Raw genomic sequence first — 22,221 nt, forward strand, 5'->3', positions numbered from 1 at the left:
GCTAGTTTTTTCCTTAACAGAACATGAGTTAAGAGATTTGAGCCATGGTTAATTACTTGTGACTTGTATTAAAAATTTAAAACCAATAAAAACAAACATCTAACATAACTTGCATATAGGGAGAGATGCAAACGGATCGGATTGGATTCAAATTGGGGTATATCCGAATCTGATCTTACACTGTTAATTGTAGATCCGATCATTTTTGTTTTCTTTAAAAATTAATAAATTATTAAAAAATATACACATTTAAATAAAGAAAAACAAAAACACAAGCATTTTTTAATTATGTTCACCATATATATCCATGTTTTTTATAAATAAATAAATAATATAACAAATTAAAAAATACAATATAAATAATATATTTATAAATAAATAACATATATATATATATATAAATATAACATATATATCGAACCAAATATTATTGGATTGGATAGGGGTGATCCGAATCTGATTCGATTTGAAGATCCGAACTAGGGTGATCCGAATTTGACCCAATAGGATTGATCTGATCCATTTGCACCCTTACTTATCCATATGATGTCATGGGTCACTTGGTTAACCTAGTAGTTTGATCATTTGTCCTGTGACCCAGTAGCCTTTTTGGTTTTGTGAATATTGGTCCCTTTTGCAACATCTATACTATATAAAAGTATATACTTGCCTCGGATTCCATGCAAGTTGTAAAAGTTAAACCAAAATACCATATAGCATATAGTATATATGGTTAATATTTACTTACACTAATTACTTGTTATGTCAACATAGTAAAAGGTTTAACAACAACAACAATACTACTACTTGGTTGGGTTAGCCCAAACCCAATGTAAAAATAGTCAAGCAACCTAACTATTGGGTAGGGTTAGGTAGATTTTTGCCAATTTGATTTCATTTCATGTTAGGTTGGAGTTGACCCCTCAGACCATCCAAACCCTTATATAGTATAAATTTACATGTTATTGTCTATTTTGTTTGTTTTGTTTTCTTCTACCACACTTTCCCATACATGTTATTGTGGTTAATGTATGTTATACCAAATTATTGGTTTAATCTTGTTATTGTCATTAGTGATTTTAATTTAATGGTTTTATATTGTACTATTGTTGATTTCATATAATTTTATATTGTTAATAGGGGACCAATCATAATTCATAATGGACTCTAATCATTTGAAACATTCATATTTTCCCCACTCTTGCTTAAAAAAAACAATAAAAAGCATAAAACAAGCAAATACCAATAAAAAATATGACCAATATATAGCCTTTTTTGAAGGCTATAAAATTTAAACAAGATTAATTGAAGAAAGATTAGGTCAGGCCTGACTTGATCCCAACCCAACTTGAAGTCAACTTCAAATTAGGTTGGGGTTTAGAACCTCATATTAGGCTAGGGTTGGCCTCAACCCAGCCTGACATGGAGACCTATTGGCAAGTCAACAAATAGTTAAAGAAATAAAAGAGTAAAACCACCTAGGATATGGATTGTTGACTAAGTAGATCAAAGAAGAAAGGTGCCAACTAGCTGGTTAGTAAGGTCTCCTGTTGGTCATAGCTGAGACTTGGGATCAAATCCCGCCTACACTTGAGTTTGGGGGGGGGGGGGTATGGGTTGGGGGATGGGCTACCCTCTGTTGTGTAACCCTTCAAAAGAAATAAAAAAAACTAGATCAAAGAAGGGTTGAAAACATTGGTCACGCATGTATGTGAGTGACGATAAACTTTTGTCACAGGAGAGATAATGCTTTATTGAGACATTGCAATCTCTTATTTTAATTTTTGAAATTGTAATGTTTCCCTTCACATAATACCAAGGATTAAACTAACAATTTGATATGCTCCATATCGGATGTATTGTATTTGGTATCCATGACCACAGATATGAGATACGTCATGACTGGGTTTGTATTACATGAGTTGTGCATATTAATACAATATGCCTTTGTTTTGGTGGATATAGTTGTATTAGTGTTTGGTCTGATGACTTTGTAGTTTGACTATTTTTTGACTTAACATGTGCATGTGACCAGCGTTTTTTTGGTTGGGAATCATTCTCATATGCAAGAATAAAAAAACAAAAAAAGGAAGAAGAAGAAGAAGAGGAAGAAGAGGAAGAAGAGCACGAGTATGACAAAAAGAGAAGGAGAATAAGACCACAACATTTTTTCCAAGGTATATTTTCTCATTTAATTTTTTTTTTAAATTAATTTTTATTTTGTAAGGTATATTTTGTACATATTTTTAAAATGAATTTTTGTTTATTATTTGAAGAAATAAATAAATAATTTCCCCTAAATTTTTAATAAAAGCTGAAAATTATAAAAATAATTATTTTATCTACTTGAAATGATTTATATGTTTTATTTTACAACTATATGTAAAATAAAACAATTATGTTAAAACAAAACATATTTATTATTTGAAAAATAGTTATTATTTATATAAAAATACTAAATAAATAATTATTCCCATAAATTTTAATAAAAACTGAGAATATAATTATAAAGACTAAGATAAATAATTTAAGATCTAATTCCCCCAAAAGGTATAATAACAGAGTTCTATATCATCACCAAATCATCACGTTTAATGTGTTTTTTAATAAATTTTCATTAGATTAAAATCTTAAACATTATTTGATGATTATTAGTAATATTCTTGTATGATGTGTACATGCTCAAGAATCTCCATATTATCATTTATAATGTTTCTCTTCATATAAAATAATAGTTAATTTAGAATAATAGTTAATTTAGATTTTATAATAGTTAACATTATATTAGTTAATTTAGATTTTATAATGTTTCTCTTCATTTCTCAACTTTATTTAAATTAATAATTAATTTAGATTTTATATTAGTGCTATTAATATATATATATATATATATATATATATATAAAATTTGTATGCATTTCTCTAATATCTTCAGACAATATCAATACTTTCAATAATTTCATAACCAACTCTCCTACCAAAAAATCATAACAGGGCTAGGATGAAGTGATGTATTTCCTATTGCTAGAATTATGTATATTGCAGCTTTTTTTAGTTTAAAGTTCTAAACTTATATATCGTATCTACGAGCTTTTAAGAAATTGGAACTTTGGAATAAACGAGAAAGTATTTAGCTCTAATGTACATTTAGAGATCTGCATCATTCTTTTACAATTTTACGTAGGGAGGAAAAAAAATCGCCGGAAACGAACATTCAGATATCACCGTAGACTCGTCCGATATCCGAATTGAGAGGTAAGTTATGCCAATTTCGCCGCTACATACTCAGATACTCTCCTACCCAATATATATTTCCTATGTGTTCGCTCTTCTAAGAAAGAAATTCATTCTCGTGTATCGTATCTTATTTCTTCTTCGTCATTAGTTGAAGCATATTCAGCTTCAACGTCTTGCAACGTTATTGTTGCAGTCTTTTTGCCAATTGAAGTCCCCGGGAGCTATTCTTCTCCAGTCATGTAATCTAGGGTTTCTTATAAAGCATAGCGTTTTCTTCTCGGGATCCAATACTATTTTGTCATCTTTTTTCTTCAGGGGTGGGTCGGTTGGGTTATTTGGTACCGAAAGTAGGAGGTAGGTGCAAAAATCTAGTATCTCATTCAACTGCATTTTAAGATTCTTCCATCGAACGGAGTGTTTTATTGGATTGCATAGCGAGATTCTAGAATTACTTATTCTCCATTTTGACCGGTTTGAATGAAGCGTACTGATGTCATTGTTCTGGATTGTCATGGGTCAGCTTGCAGCAGCGGACGAAGAAATGGTAATTGGTCCATCACCTTCCTTTAATGTGGGTTATGGTTATATGCTGTTCACTTGTACAGAGAAGTTTGTTAAGCATATGTAATATAAGTTAGAAATTCATTTATTATGCAGTCCACATCAAAGAAAGTGATTACGAGGGAAGAGTGGGAGAAAAAGCTCAATGATGTAAAGGTTAAGAAAGAAGATATGAATAAGCTGGTGATGAACTTTCTTGTTACAGAAGGTTATGTTGAAGCTGCAGAGAAATTTAGAATGGAGTCAGGCACTGAACGTATCCTTACTTTCTGGTCTTTGTTTATTACAATCTTGTTTAGTACTATTTAAAGTTGTTTACTTCATTTACAATTGTATGCTATCCTTATGAGTAAACAGCAGACATAGATTTGGCAACCATAACAGATCGAATGGCAGTAAAAAAGGCAGTGCAGTGTGGGAATGTAGAGGATGCAATTGAGAAAGTTAATGACTTAAATCCTGAGGTAGGATGCTCCATCTATCGCTCTATGTTCATATTCAGGAGAATTTACACCTAGTTTTCACATCATGATCATCTATTAAAGAACTTGGAACTCTGGGAGGTTGACTTAATCAGGTCTTCTGATAGCTTCCATGCATCTGAGAATTAGGAAATCTGAGCTTTGTTGTGTGAATTCTATTTTATTGATTTCTGACAACACATATTCATAAAGAAAGAATGCCTATGCATAATGGCAAAACTGAACCAAAACCAATAAAAAGAGATAGAAGGCACAAAGTTTCTATATATATATATAGTTCCTTAGATTGTTCTGGTGTTTGTGGTAGTGGGTTTATATGGGTGTTATGATAAATGTGGTTAAATGTCAAGAAAAAAGGTATAATATGGGAAAAAAGTTCAGAGAATGTTTGTTCTGTTGCTATGGTGTTCGCTTAACAATTCATATGAAGAATAAGCTTATATGGAGGAGTTTTAACTGACATATATGTTTACCTTGGGAGGTTGGATTTTTTAACATATCATTTATTGGTTTTTATCTGGATGGTTAACTTTGGAATCATAGATTTCTATCGCAGGGGCGGATACCACAGTGGGTAGAAACTAGAAGATACTGGTTTTAAGCATTTATTTTGGAGGGTCTGTCATGACTTGTAGTTGATAATTAGCTAGATAGATTTTCCTTCTGGTGCCATTTTGATTGTAATTTTTTAACAATCAAGTCTCACATGTCACTTCTGCCTGTAGCGTCTTAATAAGCTGATATTATGATTTTATTAAACTAATTTTAGACTTATAGTATTATCCATCTGGTTTGTCTGAGGATTACTTGCAGTTTGCATGTTCAACTACAGATATCTTTCGATTATATGCCCTTTAAGATCTAGATTATCATAAACAAATATTGATGACTCCAAACCCTGCATTCCTTACAGTTTGTTCTAATAGCAAACAACCAAATGTCCATGAAATATCCAAAAGTAAAAGAAAAGAAAAATGAAAATATCTATTGTTTTATTTTCCATTACACAAGAGGACTAAAACTCAAACTTGTAGCCTTTTTTTTTGTTTTTTGATAAGTACTCAATTTATTGTCTTATTTGAACTTTGGCTTTTGCTATGTTCTACCAAATCTTAGTAAACCTAAGCAAGGACCCCTAAAGAACCTTATACTCTATAAGAAGCTGTTGGATAATTTGTTGAAGATGCTCCAAAAAGTACCCAATCTGCTAAAACATCTACTCAAGTTTGAAGATATAAACTTCCTAGATGATTTCAGTCCTGTCAAAAACTTTTATTTGCTCAAAGGAGAAGACAATATTAGGTTTTGGATGCTCCAAAAAGTACTCAATCTGCTACAGAAAGATGCTCAAGTTTGAAAATATAAACTTTCTAGACAATTTCAACCGTGTCAAAAACTTTTATTTGCTCAGAAGAGAAGACAATATGAGTCTTGTCATTCAACTATTGCAACTATAGTCTCAATGATGTAATGTACTCAAGGTTTTTGGGATAATATTTGTTATGTTGAAAGGTTGTAAAGGTCTATGGTGGCATCCAAATATGGGAGCAATCTGACATTGTTTCACATGAAAGGATGATAACTATTGAAACAGAAAAATTCGGATTTCAACATAAACTTGAATAAACATACTTGAATCAATTTCAGGCCTTTAGAGATGTTCAACTCTTGGTTAAGAAATTCCTTGCTGTTGATAAGCTACTAATCAGGGGAATGAGGATAGAAAACAGCAACTGTATGTTATGTCAAGAAACTGCTTATCTCACAATTACCTCTTCCTCCATTGAAAAATATCAACATCCATCTGGGCTGTAGATCTCAATACTTTTGGGGCCTGCTTCTGTCACCTGGAGACCTTAGAAGCCCTTTTAAAATGGCTGGTGTGTGGGTGGTCTTAGTGCCAGGGGTTGTATCATTTGGGAACTACTTCCACCAGATGTTCTTTGGATGATTTTGGGTAAAAGGACCACCTGCTTTTTTGAACATAAGAGCTGCAGTATTGATGAGCTTAGAAGGAATATAGATGCATCCTTCATTCTTGGTTACACAGATCTAGAAGATTCAGGGGTGTCTGATAGCTATGATTATAACCCTAGCAAGTGCACTAGTTATCAAGTAGTATAAAAATATCGTTCCCACGAGGATTTAACAAAATAAGTATTAGAACTACAGTCTTCCCTAATTATTTGGACAATCGAATTTCAGAATTAAGAGTAAAAGCTACTAAAAAACAGAAAAAGAAAACAAGAGCAAGAGTACCAATACTGAAGTATGCAACGATTGACTGAATTCGCTAGGACCTTTGGTCCGCCTAACCATTCCAACGAATAGTAATAGATGAGATTATCCAAGATAATTTGTCATTCCCATAAGCTGAAGTTTGTCCAATTTTATTCAGTATTCTTTCTCAAGATATATCAAAACTACTTCTATCAGGTAACCCTTCGATCTCTCGACTAGAGTTCTCAAGATAGAAATGCATTTAGTTCAAGGAAAAACTATTACATTCAGATGAATCATGTGTATATACCCCTATATACCATTCAATTCACACCATGAATTATTTGGTCTGCTATATGAATTCCTTTCTCGATTCATTCACATAAACCTAATCAATTAAGAGATGGTCACTCCTAATAGCATTAAGCAAGATAACTCATAGACTATATGGAAATCACGATCTTGGAAAAATCAGAATAAAAATATATTCATTGTTATGATTAGGCTTTCCACAACCCTAGCTACAAATAAATCAGTTCATACTAGAGGAAATAAAGCAAACAAGAGGAAAGAAAGAACTCATGGTGTCGCCCTTGGAGCTGAGATTTCCTCTTCTCCTTGCCGCTACCTCCTTCTTGCAGTCTTCTTGCTTGATAGATTGGTTGCTCCTCTGCTTCTTGATACTTCTCTAGTTCGCCTCCCATCCCTTTATATAGCTTAAAGGGGAGGGGGTGGTCTCCAACTCCTTCTTGGAGTCTATCTTTCAAAAATAGAAAGTCCTAGTCTAATCCTACTCTTATCTCTTTATCTAGTGAACTCAATCTCTTTATCTTTCTAGGATTACATCATAAATTTAAATCTGGTAGGACTCTTCTCAGTTTCTTGTTCTTGCATTCGTATTAGGCTTCCTCTGCAAATTGGGCTGCTGCAAGGCTTTTCTGCAAGTTGGGCTTCAGCTGCGAATTGGGCCTTCCTACGAATTTGCCCCGACTTCGGGCCCGGATTTGACTTTGATGCAGGCCGAATCTGTGAAAGCCCAAAACATGAAAGTTGTAGCTTTTTCTCTTATCTTTCCAGTGAGTCTTGAATCAGCCCAATCGGAACTCGGATACGAGAGTTAGGCCCAGATTACTGAACGGTGCCGAAACTGTGAAAAATCATCCGATTTGCCTTGCTTTTCTCCTGATGCCTTCTTTCATGTCCTGAACCGAAATACAAGAAATATGAGTCCAAATAAGCACTAATTCAGTATAAAAGACTGAATATTTGGGGATAAAAATATGATAATTTTTATTCTCATAAGTGGGTACTACTTTCAATTGAAAAATTATTGACTAAAAGTAGTTGTTATTCAAATTTAAATTAAGTAATTTATTTAATTAAGATTTGAGAGTTAAGAGCATCAATCCACCACTTTTTAATTATGACTTTTGGGTTTTACTTTTTACTTGATGGGAGATGTAAGACGTGTTAGTTGAGGTGACAATAAGTGGGGAAGAGAAGAGGTGTCAGACGTGAGAAAGAATACTGGTCATGGGAAAAGTTAAATTTTTTTGGAATATCTACCACAAACCCCACATTTGGCATCCCATGTTTTTCTTATGTAATATATCAATCGGTTCTCGGTTTACATAGATATATATCCACAACCGAACCGATTTGTCGTTTTTTAGTATTTACTAAACCGAAACCAACCAACTCTTTTTTAAAACTGATTATTTCGGGTTGAGTTGGTTCAGTTTGGTCAGTTCATAAAATTACATGAACAGCCCTAGTGGCTAGTCCTACCAGAACCAGGAAAAACAAAAATTATAGAATTGCCGCTATCATAGGAAAACTCAATAACTCCTAACTGACTTTGAAATTTTAAACACAAACTACAAGGCTAGTTCCTACAAAAAACATGTAAAATGATCAAAATAGCCTATATATAATAGTCATGCATGACCTATCTTTCGCTTTCTTCAATGTAAATATGCCCTCTGTCTCATTACTATTATTAATATCTGCGGAGCAAGAGCCTCAGTTGCGAGATTGGATCAGTTCCTCTTTCGTCCGTGATGTAAAGGTTCATAATCCTTAGTCTGCAAGGAGCTCGGAGCTGGAGTCAGATTTGGAGACAGAAAGTTCCTGGTCAGACGTGTCTTCTACACTGTCAGTTCTGCCGGTCGGAAATAGGAAGTCCAAACTATTGAGAGATTGTTATGATCTACCGGTTGTTACCCCTCCTCCTCGTGGAGCCCGTTGCATCAGGGGAAGGGGTAGAAGAGGTAGAGGAAGAAATAGCTTGGGCTGTTAATTGAGTGTTTGTATGCTCTTTCTTTATTCGGAGGTCTATTAGGCTGGGAGTTTTTAGGCTAGGCTGAGGATTTTGGTTTCAGATCTCCTCGTTGGTGCTTATCGTGTTGTTTTGTGGCCCTTGAGCTCTGGGCTCGGGTTGTAGCTGGTTCATTTTGGGCTTCTTTGGGGTTTTGTTTTTTGTAAACCTCTTGTATATTTTTCTTTCTTTTTGAATAAATTTTACCTTACCATTTTCCAAAAAAAAATTTTTTTGCGTTCCTTATGCTATGAATGTAACATAATGGTTAAAACAATTAAAGGTAAGTGAACAATTGACTTAATCACAAGGTGCCATTGCTTGGTGTAATGATAAAAACTTGGACTGAAAAGCATGAGAAGACAGGTTTGAGTTCGAAGGTGGCCACTTTCTACAAAAATGCTGGAGGTTAGAACTATAACCAGCTTTGGTAAATAGCCCTTTTGACTTGATCATAGTTGGATGGTAAACCAGGCAAGAAGAACGGAGAAATTTAGCGATTTCATCATTGACAGTGCCATTAGAGGATTATGATTCCTGGATTCTTCTACAAGGGTTCCATATTGTGTCAAATACTTCAATTTTTAGTGTAAATTCTGTATCCAAAACTGTATCCAGGATTCCAGATGTGTCTTTGCTGTATCTGGGCAACATAGCTGGCCTCATCTTTGACTACTAGAGCCACCATTTCCTCGTTGTGGTTCTATCACCAATTCACCATCCCACTGAATGCCATTAATCTCTAGTTCGATTGATGGTCAGGGGATAAGAGGAGTGTAAACTGATTCAAATTGGTGTAAAAGCTGTGTTGATTGGCTTTGGGGGGGGTAGTGGTCCCTATCATTTCCCTTTTACAGTGTATATCATAGACTTCTGTTCTGTCTGGATGCTTCATCATTAGGGAGGCGAGATCTCTGGTCTATAGAATGAAAACCTTATTTGGATGGGTTAGAAGACCAGCAAATTCTCTTTCACTTGAAGGAGCTAATATGGTTGAATTTTAATGGGATGTGTTCTACCTGGGTGTAGACTTAAAGTTTCATGTTTATTAGAGGGTGGGCCTTTGTAGTTCAGCCCTTCCTCCTTTGTAGGAGTGTTCTTTATTGCACTTTTATTTTTTCTACTTTTTATCAATTAGCATTCATTTTTAGTACTACTGAAGGGTTTCTACGCTTTACTGTTCACAAGGAAAAACTAAAATAAAAATACAAGTAACTGAAGTCCAACAGGAACTTCAACAAAAGGAGTTTATTGGGGGGTTTTGTTTCAAGTCTAACAAGATCTTCAACACTTTTTGGTTACATACTTTGGGTGCAGCTTGGTATTGAATGAATATTTTTACCTTGTTGCTTATAAAAAAAGTGTCATGGGAAAAGGAACATTTCAGTGGAAACAATTCAGTCTTAATGGAAGCTTAGAACCATGGTAGGTCCATCTATTGTAATATATTATGAGCTCATTCTACAACAAGCTGTTCTTTTCTCTTTAATTTTTTGATGGTGGTTGTGGTAGGGAGTTGGCGGTGGTGTAGTGCCATCTCACTCTAGGATGGGCAAAATTTAATGCTTCTTTGTTCCCCCATGGGGCTTGAGTGGAAGCTTTTATATGGTTGGTGGCATTGAGCAAGAACTTGACCTTGGGAAAACTCTAAAATTTGAACTCTGAATTCTACATTAGGTGTATGATGTGCAAGAAAATAGAGAAATCTAGCAAATATTTATTTGTTTATTTTTGAATGTTCAGAGAATATTACTGAGCATCGTCTTGGAAAAGGAAGAGATTGAATTGGGGTCGAATTGAAGGTGAAACCGTGATGACGTAATATATATATATATATATATGTATATAATTTTATAATATATACATAATGATATTAATTATATAATATATTCAAAATATATAATTATATTCTGCTATAACATGTATTTTTATTTTAGTTTCAATTTTTATATTAAAAATTAAGATTTGAGGTCAATATAAGGCATTTTTTGGCAAAAATAGTGGGGCAAACACATAGATCAAAGTTACCCAAAATAAAAAAAGAACACCCGAATTAGACAACCGAGTGCAAAGTTATGGCCTCTGAAAGTTTGCATTTGTGTTTTAAAAAATTTCATAAAAATGACCGATTTTGTAAAATTGGGACCGGTTCATTGGTTTTCTTGTTGGACTGGCTGGGTCAACATGGTCGGTTTTAACATATTCCGGTTTTGGGGGTATGACCAAACTGGACAGGAGCCCATGTCATGGTTCAATTGGTCCGATTGGCCTATTTGCTCCAGTTTTCTAAACATTGTTAGTTATTTTGAATGTTGTGTGGCTGAAGAGATTTATGGCTTTTTCTTCATTTTTAGGGTGAATTGAAGGATATAGAATTATAGACGTTCCTAAGGTTCTGCTTCTGATTCAGTTTTGTATTGCAAATCTAAACTTGATATAAAGTTTGCATCTGATTCAGTTTTGCATTCGTTTGTTTGTAATTATGATCTGATATAAAATTTTTACACTTTGTCTCATTTGCAGTTTGCATTCATTGGTAGTGCAAATTTTGCATCTCAAAAACTTGTACAAAGTTTGCACCACCTTCTTCCTACCTCAATTTCTCTCATATGAGTTAGGACTATATTATCTTGCTTCCTTTCTCACTCCCAAACAAGTAATCCTCCTCTTACCTCCATTCTCTTTCATATAAGGTGAGAACCACATCATTCTACTTTCTATTTTAATTCTCACAAACAAATAAGATTGTTGGAAAGTAGAAGATTGACTCTTTGATTGATTCTCCATAATTTTAGGTCCATCAGTTTAGGAAACTTAATTTCCTAGAATCATGGGATATCCTAGAATCATGGGATATTAATTGGAGAATCCCACTGATATAGAAATTAGTTTTTTTGGAAAAGTTAGTTTCCTATTTTATCACCCTGTAAATTAGCTCTGTAATTCTATATAAAGTTGTGTATATGCTCCTTCCAAGACAATACAATCAATTCATTTTTTCTCTCAAATTTTCACAAAGATGAAGTTAAATCTGAAGCAAAAGTAAACCAGAATTTGCACTCAACTTGTTTGCATTCCCATGCTTATTTTTTTGATCGGCATGCATTCCCATGCATTTACACCAATGCAAATGAAATTTGCACTGCAACGTTTTCCGTGCAAATTTCATTTGAATTGGTGCAAATGTATGAGAATGTAAATGGGCTGAGATGCTGAGTGCAAGTCACAGTTTGCTTTTGTTTTAGGTTTTACTTTGTTTTGTTTGTTTGAGAGGAGTAAAATGATGTGGTCTCCACTTTATATGAGAGTAAATGATGGTAACGTTGTTTGTTTGGGAGGAGTAAAATGATATGTAGTCCCAACTTTATATGAGAGAGAGAAGGTAGGATAAAGGTGGTGCGAATTTTGCATCAGTTTTTGGGATGCAAAATTTGCACTGCCAATAAATGCAATTGGGACTGCTAAAATAACATTATTTTGGGTGTACATGGGCGGCAGCTGGCAGGGTAGTTAAGTAATTCTATATCAGAACAAGGACACTCCAGTCCACTGTTTTTCATAAAGGACTGGCAGGGTAAAGATATCAGCCAGCTGCATATCAGAGGCAATATATGGCAAGCACACTTCTTGGGAGGCTACTCTCTCCCTAATAAAGTGTTGACCCACCTCAATGTGTTTTGTCCTGTCATGCTGTATTGGGTTATGGGCAATATTAATAGCAGTTTGATTGCCACAATACAACATTAAGGGCTTCTCATGCTCAATTCCAAGTTCTTCAAGTAAGGATCTCAGCCATAGAACTTCTGTCACTCCATGAGCCCCATAGATCTGTATTCTGCTTCAGCACTTGAACGAGCTACTACATTGTGTTTCTTACTTTGCCATGAAACCAGATTTCTTCCAACAAAGGCATGGTACCCAGAGGTAGATCTCCTATCATCTACACATCCAACCCAATCTGCATTAATGTACACCTCAATCTTCATATGACCACTATTCTTGAAGAGTATTCCATGACTTGGACACCTCTTGAGATATGCTAGGATCCTCAACAAAACAAATGAGTGGTTCTTGGAGAGTGCATGTACTGACTAACAACACTGACAACATAAGAAATGTCAGGCCGAGTTAGACAAAGATACAGAAGTTTCCCAACCAACCGTTGATACATGGTCTTGTCATCAAGAGGTTCACCTTCTTTTGCACTTATCTTATGATACAATTCAATGGGAGTATCTGTAGGTTTAACTCCCAATTTTCCTGTTTCCTCCAAAAGGTCAAGGACATATTTCCTTTGAGAAATGAAAATACCATGTTTAGATCTAGCCACCTCAATTCCCAGAAAATATCAGAGATGACCCAAATCTTTCACCTCAAACTCTTTGTGAAGTAATTGCCTGAGGGAATTAATCTCATCAACATCATTGCTTGTTACCACAATATCATCTACATATACAACAAGAAGTGTTAGAGAGGAGCCACTCCTCTTGATGAAAAGTGTGGTGTCTGAGTAAGCCTACATATACCCAAATTTCTCCATAGCAAGTCTAAACCTGTCAAACCAAGCCCTTGGAGATTGTTTTAAACAATACAATGCCTTCTTGAGTCTGCAAACTTTCTTGCCTGCATCTATATCATAGAAACTAGGGGGAAACTCCATATACACTAGAGGTGTAAATCGGGCCGTGCCGCCTGCGGCCTAGCATGATTTTGAGCCGGCCTAGCCCGATGGTCCACGGGTCGTGCTGTGGCTCGACATGATTGTATGGGCCAATGGGCCGTGCTGAGCTTGGGGTTTCAGGTCAGTGGCCCAGCCTGGCTCGCGGCTCAGCCCATATATATTTTATATAGCATATAATATATTAATAAAATAAACAATTTTTTTTTTCAATTTTATTATACTATTTTATTTAATTATTGTATATATAAGCAATTGTATACATCAAAATTCATATAAAATTAAAAATTTAAGTTTGTTTTTCAATTTTTTAAATAAATAACTTTGGCCCGGTATATAGCCTGGCCTGGCCCAAGGCTCGGCCTACGGACCAGCCCGACATGGGCCCATGCGGGCTTGGGCCGTGAGCCGTGTTGGCCGACCCCCCAAAATATCCTAGGGGAGGGAGGCATGACCTAGGATGGCCTCCGGTCCGGCACGACCCGCGTGCACAACCCGTTTTACACCTCTAATATACAGTTCCTCTTGTAAATCACCGTTGAGGAAAGCATTCTTGACATCCATTTGGAACATGGGCCATGAAAAGTTTGCAGCTAGTGATAACAGAACACAGATGGTATTCATCTTAGCAACTGGTGCAAAGGTCTCAGAATAATCAATGCCATAGGTCTGTGTGTACCCCTTTGCAACAAGATTGGCTTTATATCTTTCAACAGATCCATCTGCATTATGCTTCATAGTGAACACCCATCTACACCTAGCTGGTTTCTTTCCCTTAGGTTGATCCACCAGCTCCCATGTCTCATTTTTAATGAGTGCATTCATTTCCTCCTTCATTGCATCTTTCCACTCAAGCACAGGGAGAGCTTCCTGCATGGTTTTAGGAATGGATATAGCAAAAATGGATGCCAAATAGGATTTATAGGATGGGGAAAGGTGGGCATATAAGAGAAATTGAGATATGCAATGAGCAATGGATGTGGTACATCTCTGTTTCCCCTGACGGACTGCAATGGGAAGGTCAAGATCATTAGTAGAAGCCAATGGCTCTGTGGTGGTAGTCTCAAGAGTGGAAGGTGAAGCGCTAGTATCTGGATCGGGTGCTGTAGAGGAAATTGGAACTGGCTTGGGCTGATCAAAAGCGCCAAGATCAACTTGCCTCTACCTCCTATTGGAAAACATTCAACTCCTTACATTTCTGACAATGATTCTCCCGACATAATTCCTTTTCAAGAAGAGGAATAGGAAGGGAAACTTTCAGGAATAGACACAACACCCTCTCTTCTCTCTCCCCTTGAGATGAAACTCTTAGATAAAAAGGAACATCCTCAAAAAAGGTAACATCCATAGACACAAATCGAGAACCATAAATTGGGTCATAACAGCAATATCCCTTTTGATTTTGTGCATAACCGAGAAAAATGCATTTGGAAGCTTTTGGATCAAATTTAGAACGATTAGGCCCCATAATCTGAACAAAACATGTGCACCCAAAGACTTTAAGAGGGATAGTAAACAAGTCTTTCTCAGGATACAATAAAGTAAAGGGAGCTTTCATATCCAGGACACGAGAGGGAACTCGGTTAATGAGATACATAGCCGTATGAATGGCATTCCCCCCAAAAACGTATAGGGACATTTGAATTAAGCATAATGCTTCTTGCAACTTCAAGGATGTGCCTATTCTTTCTCTCAACTATGCCATTTTGCTGAGGGGTATAAGGACGTGTACTTTGATGAATAACCCCATATTCAAGGAAGTACGAGTTCAATGGTTTAGTGAAGTACTCCTTGGTATTATCAGATATGAAAGTTTTGATCCTCACCCCAGATTGAGTGAGAACCATTTGGTGGAAGGCACGGGTCAAAGTAGGGACCTCATCACGGGAACACATGAGATACACCCAAGAGAAACTAGAATAATTATCAACAAATAACAAGAAATACTTGTATCCTCTCATAGCAGTGATATGATATGGTCCTTAAACATCAATATGCACAATTTCGAAAGGACAATGCTTCTTTTATTACTCAAAGTATAGATTGATCTACAATGTTTTGCCAACTCACAACTTGCACACTTTAGATTGGACACTTGGATTGATTCAAACAAAGTAGGAAAATGACTCCTTAAAGATCCAAAAGACAAATGACCTAACTGATTATGCCAGAGCATAATCTGACTCACAGACTGAGAGATAAAAGACCTTCCAACTCCTTTGTTTCTTCTAAGTGGATGCTCAAGCAAGTAGATCCCATTTGCCTCATGGCCAATCCCAATCACCTTCTTTGTCACCAGATCCTGGAAAACACAATGATCAGGAAAAAAAGTCAATTGAACAATTCTGACATTTAGTAATGCTACTGATAGAATGAAGGTTAGTACTAAGTTTGGGTGCATGTAAAGCTGATGATAAGGAAAGTGCATCAGAAACTCTAATGTTCCCCTTGCCAAAAATGGGAACAAGAGAGCCATCAGCAATAGAGACCTTATCTCTACAAGAGGACAAATGATAAGAAGAAAACAATGAGGCTAAACTGGTCATGTTGTCAGAGGCACCCAAATCTACAGTCCAAACAAGATCTGTGATACCTGGAGTCGAGGCATGATAGGCAGTAGCTCCAGTACCTGAGTGAGCAAAAGCTCAAGTAGAGGTAGAAGGGCCTGAGGTAGATTGAGATGGTCCAAAACTGCCAGCCTCATTCTCCAATTGTGTTAGGACTGCCCTGATAGCCGCCAAGGCATCCAAGGAGGTAGACCTAGCTCCAGTAGAGGGTGAAACATCTGTAGCAGTGGCAACATTTGCATTTCCCTTCTTATTCTTAATTCTTGAAGGGGCCAACTGAGGGTGAAGCTTCCAACAAGTCTCTTTAGTGTGCCTAGGCTTCTTGCAATAGTCACATATAATCTCCCTTTTTTCTTCCTTACCTCTCTCCTTGTCACCATAATGCTTCGGCTTCATAGCTGCTAAAGCTGTTTCAATTTGAGAGTTTTGTAACATAACTTTCCTCCTACTCTCCTCACTGTAAACTAAAGAATATTCTTGAGACAAGGAAACACTCTCCCTAGTAAGAAGTTGTTGTCTCACTATATCACATTCAGAATTCAGCCCTGAAAGAAATTCAAAAACCCTATTCCTTTCCACCAATTTGTTATATGTTGCTGCACCCTTCTGACTTTCCCATTCAATTGTCTCCAAATGATCAATTTCATGTCATAGAGACTTCAAGGTTGAGAAGTAAATTGACACAGGTCTCTCCCCCTGTTTCAGATTTGTCACTTCAACTTTCAGCTCATAGGCCCTTGCTACATCAAGGTGCTGAGAGTATGTTTCTTTCATATTATTGCAGATGTCTTTGACAGTCTTTGCCCACAGATAGACTTGTTCATGGGCCAGGCTCGGGCTTGGCTTTTGCCAAAATTTCAATGGGCCTGGCCCGAAGCCCAAGCCCGACACAGTGTAAAGTCAGCCTGAAGTCCGGCCCGTGAATAGGTCTACCCACAGATAGTTTCTACTGATATGAGGCTGCATTGAGTTGCAAAGCCAAGTCATGACTAAGTAATTTTCTTGAACTCACTTCACATTGGAAAGGTCTTCCTTGGCTGGCATCTTAGTGTCACCATTTACATATCCTAACTTACCCCTTCCTCCAATAGCCATCATTGCGGATTGAGCCCACTCAAGATAGCTTGCTCCATCAAACTTAATGCTGGTAATCTGGAAGGAGCTGCTGTCTATCACACTACCAGCCCCTACAAGTCCTTCCCTGATTGATTTAGACTCATTTCCCATATTCTCCATCCTGGACTGAGCAAAAATATCACACTTACCAGCACTTTTCTGATAAGAGAAGTGAATTCCTCTCAAAAAATAGCAGTCAAGCTGAAACCAATCGGCTGCAGCACAAAACTGGTCGTTCCAGCAAGGAAAAAAACTAGAAAACAGAGAACACAAGAGAAGTTCCAGCCGCAACATCCAGAGACTTCAGAAAGCTCTCCACTTGCAGTCGATCTCTAAACAAATAAAAAAACTGCCCAGAAAATACTGAGTGCCACTTTCAGCCTGAGGTTTAACCCCTAAACCTCAATCGAACAAGTCTCTTTGATTCTTCCTGGTCACTAGGCAAAACAGAAAACAGGGAGGTGCAGAAACAGTGCACCGAACTACACTGAACTCCAAGAATCAGGCAAAAAAGTTTGAAAACTCCAGCCCTAATGGAGTCTCATGTAGCCGGCTGGGCTAAGCATACATGAGACCTAAACCAAACCTAAACTTGCTCTGATACCAACTTGAAACACAGCTGCAGCAGTCCTAGGTTAGTTCGAAATCTGTTCAAGAGAAGAAAAGAAGAAAGAAGAAAAGAAGAAGAGAGGGAATGAGAAAAAGAGAGCAGAATAAATTAGTTCTGTCGCCCCCCTCATTGGCTTTTATATTACTTGAAAAAAAGGTACGATGACAAAAATACCCCTGTCAGCTGTGACAGAGAGGAAAAAACAAGTACAGCAGTCTGAAACAAAACAAATAAGGTATCCCTAGAACATATAGAACCAACTAGGTTGTTATGGGCCCGGGCGTAGGATCTCGTCACGGGTCGGTCCACGGGGAAAAACTCCTGTTTTCCCTTGTTCCTCCCCTTCCTAGCTGAACCTATCTTGGCATCCTAGAGGGTGATTTGTCCAAGAGATCACCGAACTCTCCTTTTACTCTCTTTCTTAACTGGAAATTTGATATCCTCATTCAATGATGGAGTCCCCTTAAATAGGAGATTACAAGAGTCCTAATCAAAGGGAGTCCCCTTGCTGAATAGGGAGACTTCCAGTTCTATCTTGCTAAGGATAAGATAAGCTACTAACAAGATAAGATAAGAGCAATAGAATAAGATAAGAACAAGCAAGATGATCTAATCTAATCTAGATAAGGCTGCTGTTGCCGAACTGGGTAGGATGAGAATCATTGAATCACTGCTGCTGCTGGCGGTGGGTCAGGTGCCTGTTGCTGCCGGTGGCGACGGTACGTCTTCCCGAGGAATGCGTCCATAACATAGGTATCCCTAACTACATCTTTACAATGTTGACTATTATCAAGTCGAAAGGAAGTACAAACTATGCTGTTTGGGCAAAATTTGTAGAAGTATCACTAACAGTAGTTGGGAAATTGAAGTATGTTACTGATACAAAACCTGAATTGAAACTTGGATATGGAATTCCATGGAAATGGAAATCACTAGCACTCTTATCTTCATTGATACTTCAAAACAGATTTGGAAACAAGTGAAGAGGATGTATTCAGGAAGCAATAATATTATTTGATATATCAGTTGCTTCAATCATTTTTTAGCCTACTACAGCAGATATGGTGAGCCTTTGTGAGGAATTAAATATATACCAATCTCTCACCAGTGATGTTACTATTATGGAGAAGCAAAGAAAATAATTATATGTAACTAAGTTTCTTTCAGGAATCAAACCCGAGTATGAATCAGTGAGAGCTTAGATTTTGGGTAGTCCAAAGTTATCTGACTTGGAGGAGGATGCATTTTCTAGACTTAAAAGGGCCAAGCTATCTGAATGGTGGTCGTGGTAGATGTGGAAGTGGTACTTATGGATGAGGATGTGGAAATGGTGATCGTGGTCTTCTTGGATTTCCAGGTGGTAGAGGTGATAATGGTAGTAGTGTTGGCCGTGGACGAGGTAGGAGTGGTAATGTAGGTTTTGCACACATTGTGAGTTGGAAGGACATACAATTTGTTACTGTAGAGATTTGCATGGGGTTTAGTTTTGCTCACACTACCATCGTGAGGGACATACTGTTGAGTATTGTCGTCTATGGAAGAAACGGCGAAGTTATGCCAACCAGGTCACCTATCAGGATGGTGCGTCTTAGTCCCAATCACAAATTATTGCTACAAACAATCAGTCGGAAGGGGAGACGATGACTATTTTTAAGGAAGAGTATAATCAATTGGTTGTTTCCTCATCTTCCTCCATTGCTGCCCTTGCCCAAACATCAAGTATTGGCTTCACCGCTCCACTTGCCTTCTTTTTACCTTATCATCTCCATGGGTCATCGACAAAGGAGCTATAGATCACATCTCAAGCATTTCATTCACTTTTTCTCACGTAACTCTTTTGTCTTCTTGTTGAGAAAGTTTAGGCAAGGGTGTTTTTAGTCTTTTCCTCTTCTCTTTGTACTCTCTTTGTATTTGGGCGCCCAAGTAGGGGCCTCCTTGTAATTTCTTGTTTCAAAATATAAAGTGCCTTTTGAGGGTGTAAACAGTAACAAAAAACACACAACTTGACACATTCTTCTTCTCTTTTCTTTCTTTCTCATACAAACCCTAGATTTACAACACTAGTTTCACAACTTGGTGGTATTAGAGCGGGTAAAGGCACTTGGGAGTACCTTTCCTGCTGACTCTCTTCCACAAGATGAACGACTGACGTCAGATCACCGCCGGATGACATCATCAGTCCGTACAAGTGTTAGCGACAGTACATGGATCCTACATGGTTTGATTTGCCCTGATTTTTGGTATTACTCGTCTCTATTCGAAGCTTTTGTGATTTTTAGTGGGTTTTTCAAGCAGGAAATTGCAAAAATTCTAGATCTGATGTTGAGCCTTATACATTATGTTTAATCAGTTTTGCTGCAAAACCTAGACCATTCAGGTCGTTTTTCACTTTGGGAGCAATGGGAAGTGGTTCCATATTTTTCTAAGCCCTGGACAGTTTTTGGGAGATTTTCTTCTTCCTTTGTTTTGTTGCCAACCTAGTTTTCTGGCCTTTTTTTTGTCTCTTAACCGTGTGATGACCTAGTTTCTTGGGTCCTTAGTTGTGGTTAAGTATTGGGGGCCCCTTTTGGTTGACGCGAAAGTGTTTTGAGAGAATATAGAATCATCTAAGGATGTATAGATGGTTTCTAGTGTGCGCCCAGGAAGTGTAGACATTTCTAGTGGTATGGTAACTACTGTTAAACTTGATGGAACCAACTTTTTAGAGTGGTCTCAATCTTCTAAACTTACCATAACTAGGAGAGGTAAACTAGGAATCATCACAGGAAAGGAAGTGAAGCCAAACTTGGAAGATTCGAAATATGCAAAGTGGGAACAGGACAACTCCCTTGTAATATCATGGTTGATTTGCTCAATGCAACCTCATATTTCCCAAAACTATTGAAGGAAGGTTAGGATCCATCATATGGATGGCCGAACCATGCAAGATGGCTGGTGAAATTTCAAAAATTTCTTTAACCTTTCGGGAATCAAATTCCCTGATTTTCGAAAAATTGCATTTTTCTAGGATCGATCTTGCACTGAAACCGGATCAGATTTGAAATCGAACAAGAGGGGGTATACCTGATACGGATTCCACAAATGTATCTCCCAAGGTGGTAGTTCACGCCCAAATCAATCCCTAAAATCCGCTTCCACTAAAGATGGCGTAGTTTGAAGTGAAGCTAGTTCAACAACGTAGTTTTCAGCAAAACTGCAACCCAACACTTTGGATCGAACAAGGGAGGTGAGCATGATTTTTCTTGCAAAAATTAGAGAAAGAACTGATCAAGATCAATCCCAAAAAGGTGAGATCGAACTAGAGTTTCTTGGGCGACAACAGGAGAAGAGAGAATGCTGAATTGCAGAGTCACAATGAGCAGTTCGATCTCTATAATAATCGAATTAGGAGGTTTATCCAAATCTTTATTTGGATCTGGACTCTATCATAAGATAGGTCTTATCCTCTTAAGAGAATGGGTACTCCATACCCATATCCAAACCCACATTCGCCCATGTCACATGACAACTTAAGCTGTCATGTGACATTTTGATTAATCATATTAATCATGGACTTTAGGCCCATTAGCTAAGTGGCTCACGACCCAAGAGTGTTGCTAGCTTATTTAGGTTAGATTTGTATGGCGTGGGACCCCACAATGACCTCACAAAAGCCCACATGGGTTCGACCCAGCCTCTGTGAAAAGGCCTGGCCGAATTCACTGCCAAACGTAGTGAACCCCTGAGCTCATTACTATGGGCTCAGATGGGCCCAACATTTATAGTTAAATGATCCTTGAATCCATCCATCCTATGAAGACCCAAGGATAATGGAATTAAGTAAGACATAGCCCATCAGGTATTCAGCCCTTAATGGTCTTTTACACTTAACCTCTCAGTCCACGATGATCAAACATTGCCCGACAGGGAAGGACCACTCTCCTGACTTCAAGGTGCAGTGTCACAATCTCTGCTCGGATGGATCCCGGGAATTAAAACCTTTTGCAAACACTTTTCTTAAAACATAATATATATATATCATATAAATATATTTTGCAAAACCAAATCTCAAACACGGTTGAAATCTACTGCTGGCAGTTTAGGTTTCCATCAGAGAGAGTGCAGTCCTGATCATTCACTTTATCCGACAAAGGGACTGATTCTATCACTATGATCACCCACTTAAGTGAATTCTCAGACTGCCCCAACATACCCAAGTTTTGACCCACAAAGGATTTCACTAATTGGCATATCAAAGATAGCCCAATCCGACACCCAGTGTAGTACCATAATCAAGTCTAGGGGTTATGTGTAACTTTCCAGTTTGGCCCATCAGTCTCCAAGGTCCAGGGCATAACTGGAAAATGGTCTGGGTTCAGTATTTCAAACAAACACACACTACATGTGCTTTAGGTCTAACCCTAGCAGTTGAGACAAATTGCTCTAGCTTCTTT

At 37.2% G+C, this 22,221-nt stretch overlaps 1 protein-coding gene across 10 annotated transcripts in view; it reads left to right on the top strand.

Annotated features, from left to right (window-relative positions):
* Positions 1-2,946: 2,946 nt before the first annotated feature.
* Positions 2,947-22,221, top strand: part of LOC104612569 (protein GID8 homolog) — a 34,398-nt gene continuing 15,123 nt past the window's right edge. For 2 of the 10 annotated variants that reach the window (XM_088894384.1, XM_088894383.1), the window contains exons 1-5: positions 2,948-3,255; positions 3,553-3,591; positions 3,721-3,808; positions 3,895-4,054; positions 4,156-4,262. In XM_088894384.1, coding sequence (XP_088750510.1) covers positions 3,728-3,808; positions 3,895-4,054; positions 4,156-4,262 — 348 coding nt within the window. In that variant the 5' untranslated portion in view covers positions 2,948-3,255; positions 3,553-3,591; positions 3,721-3,727. Of the gene's footprint in view, positions 3,256-3,552; positions 3,592-3,720; positions 3,809-3,894; positions 4,055-4,155; positions 4,263-22,221 lie in introns of all 10 variants that reach the window. The other 8 variants (XM_088894386.1, XM_010280009.3, XR_016080210.1 and 5 more) reach the window with 7 other exon arrangements.

The sequence above is a fragment of the Nelumbo nucifera genome, chromosome 1, assembly GCF_055504915.1.
Source record: "Nelumbo nucifera cultivar China Antique chromosome 1, China Antique-T2T, whole genome shotgun sequence".
NCBI lineage: Eukaryota > Viridiplantae > Streptophyta > Magnoliopsida > Proteales > Nelumbonaceae > Nelumbo > Nelumbo nucifera.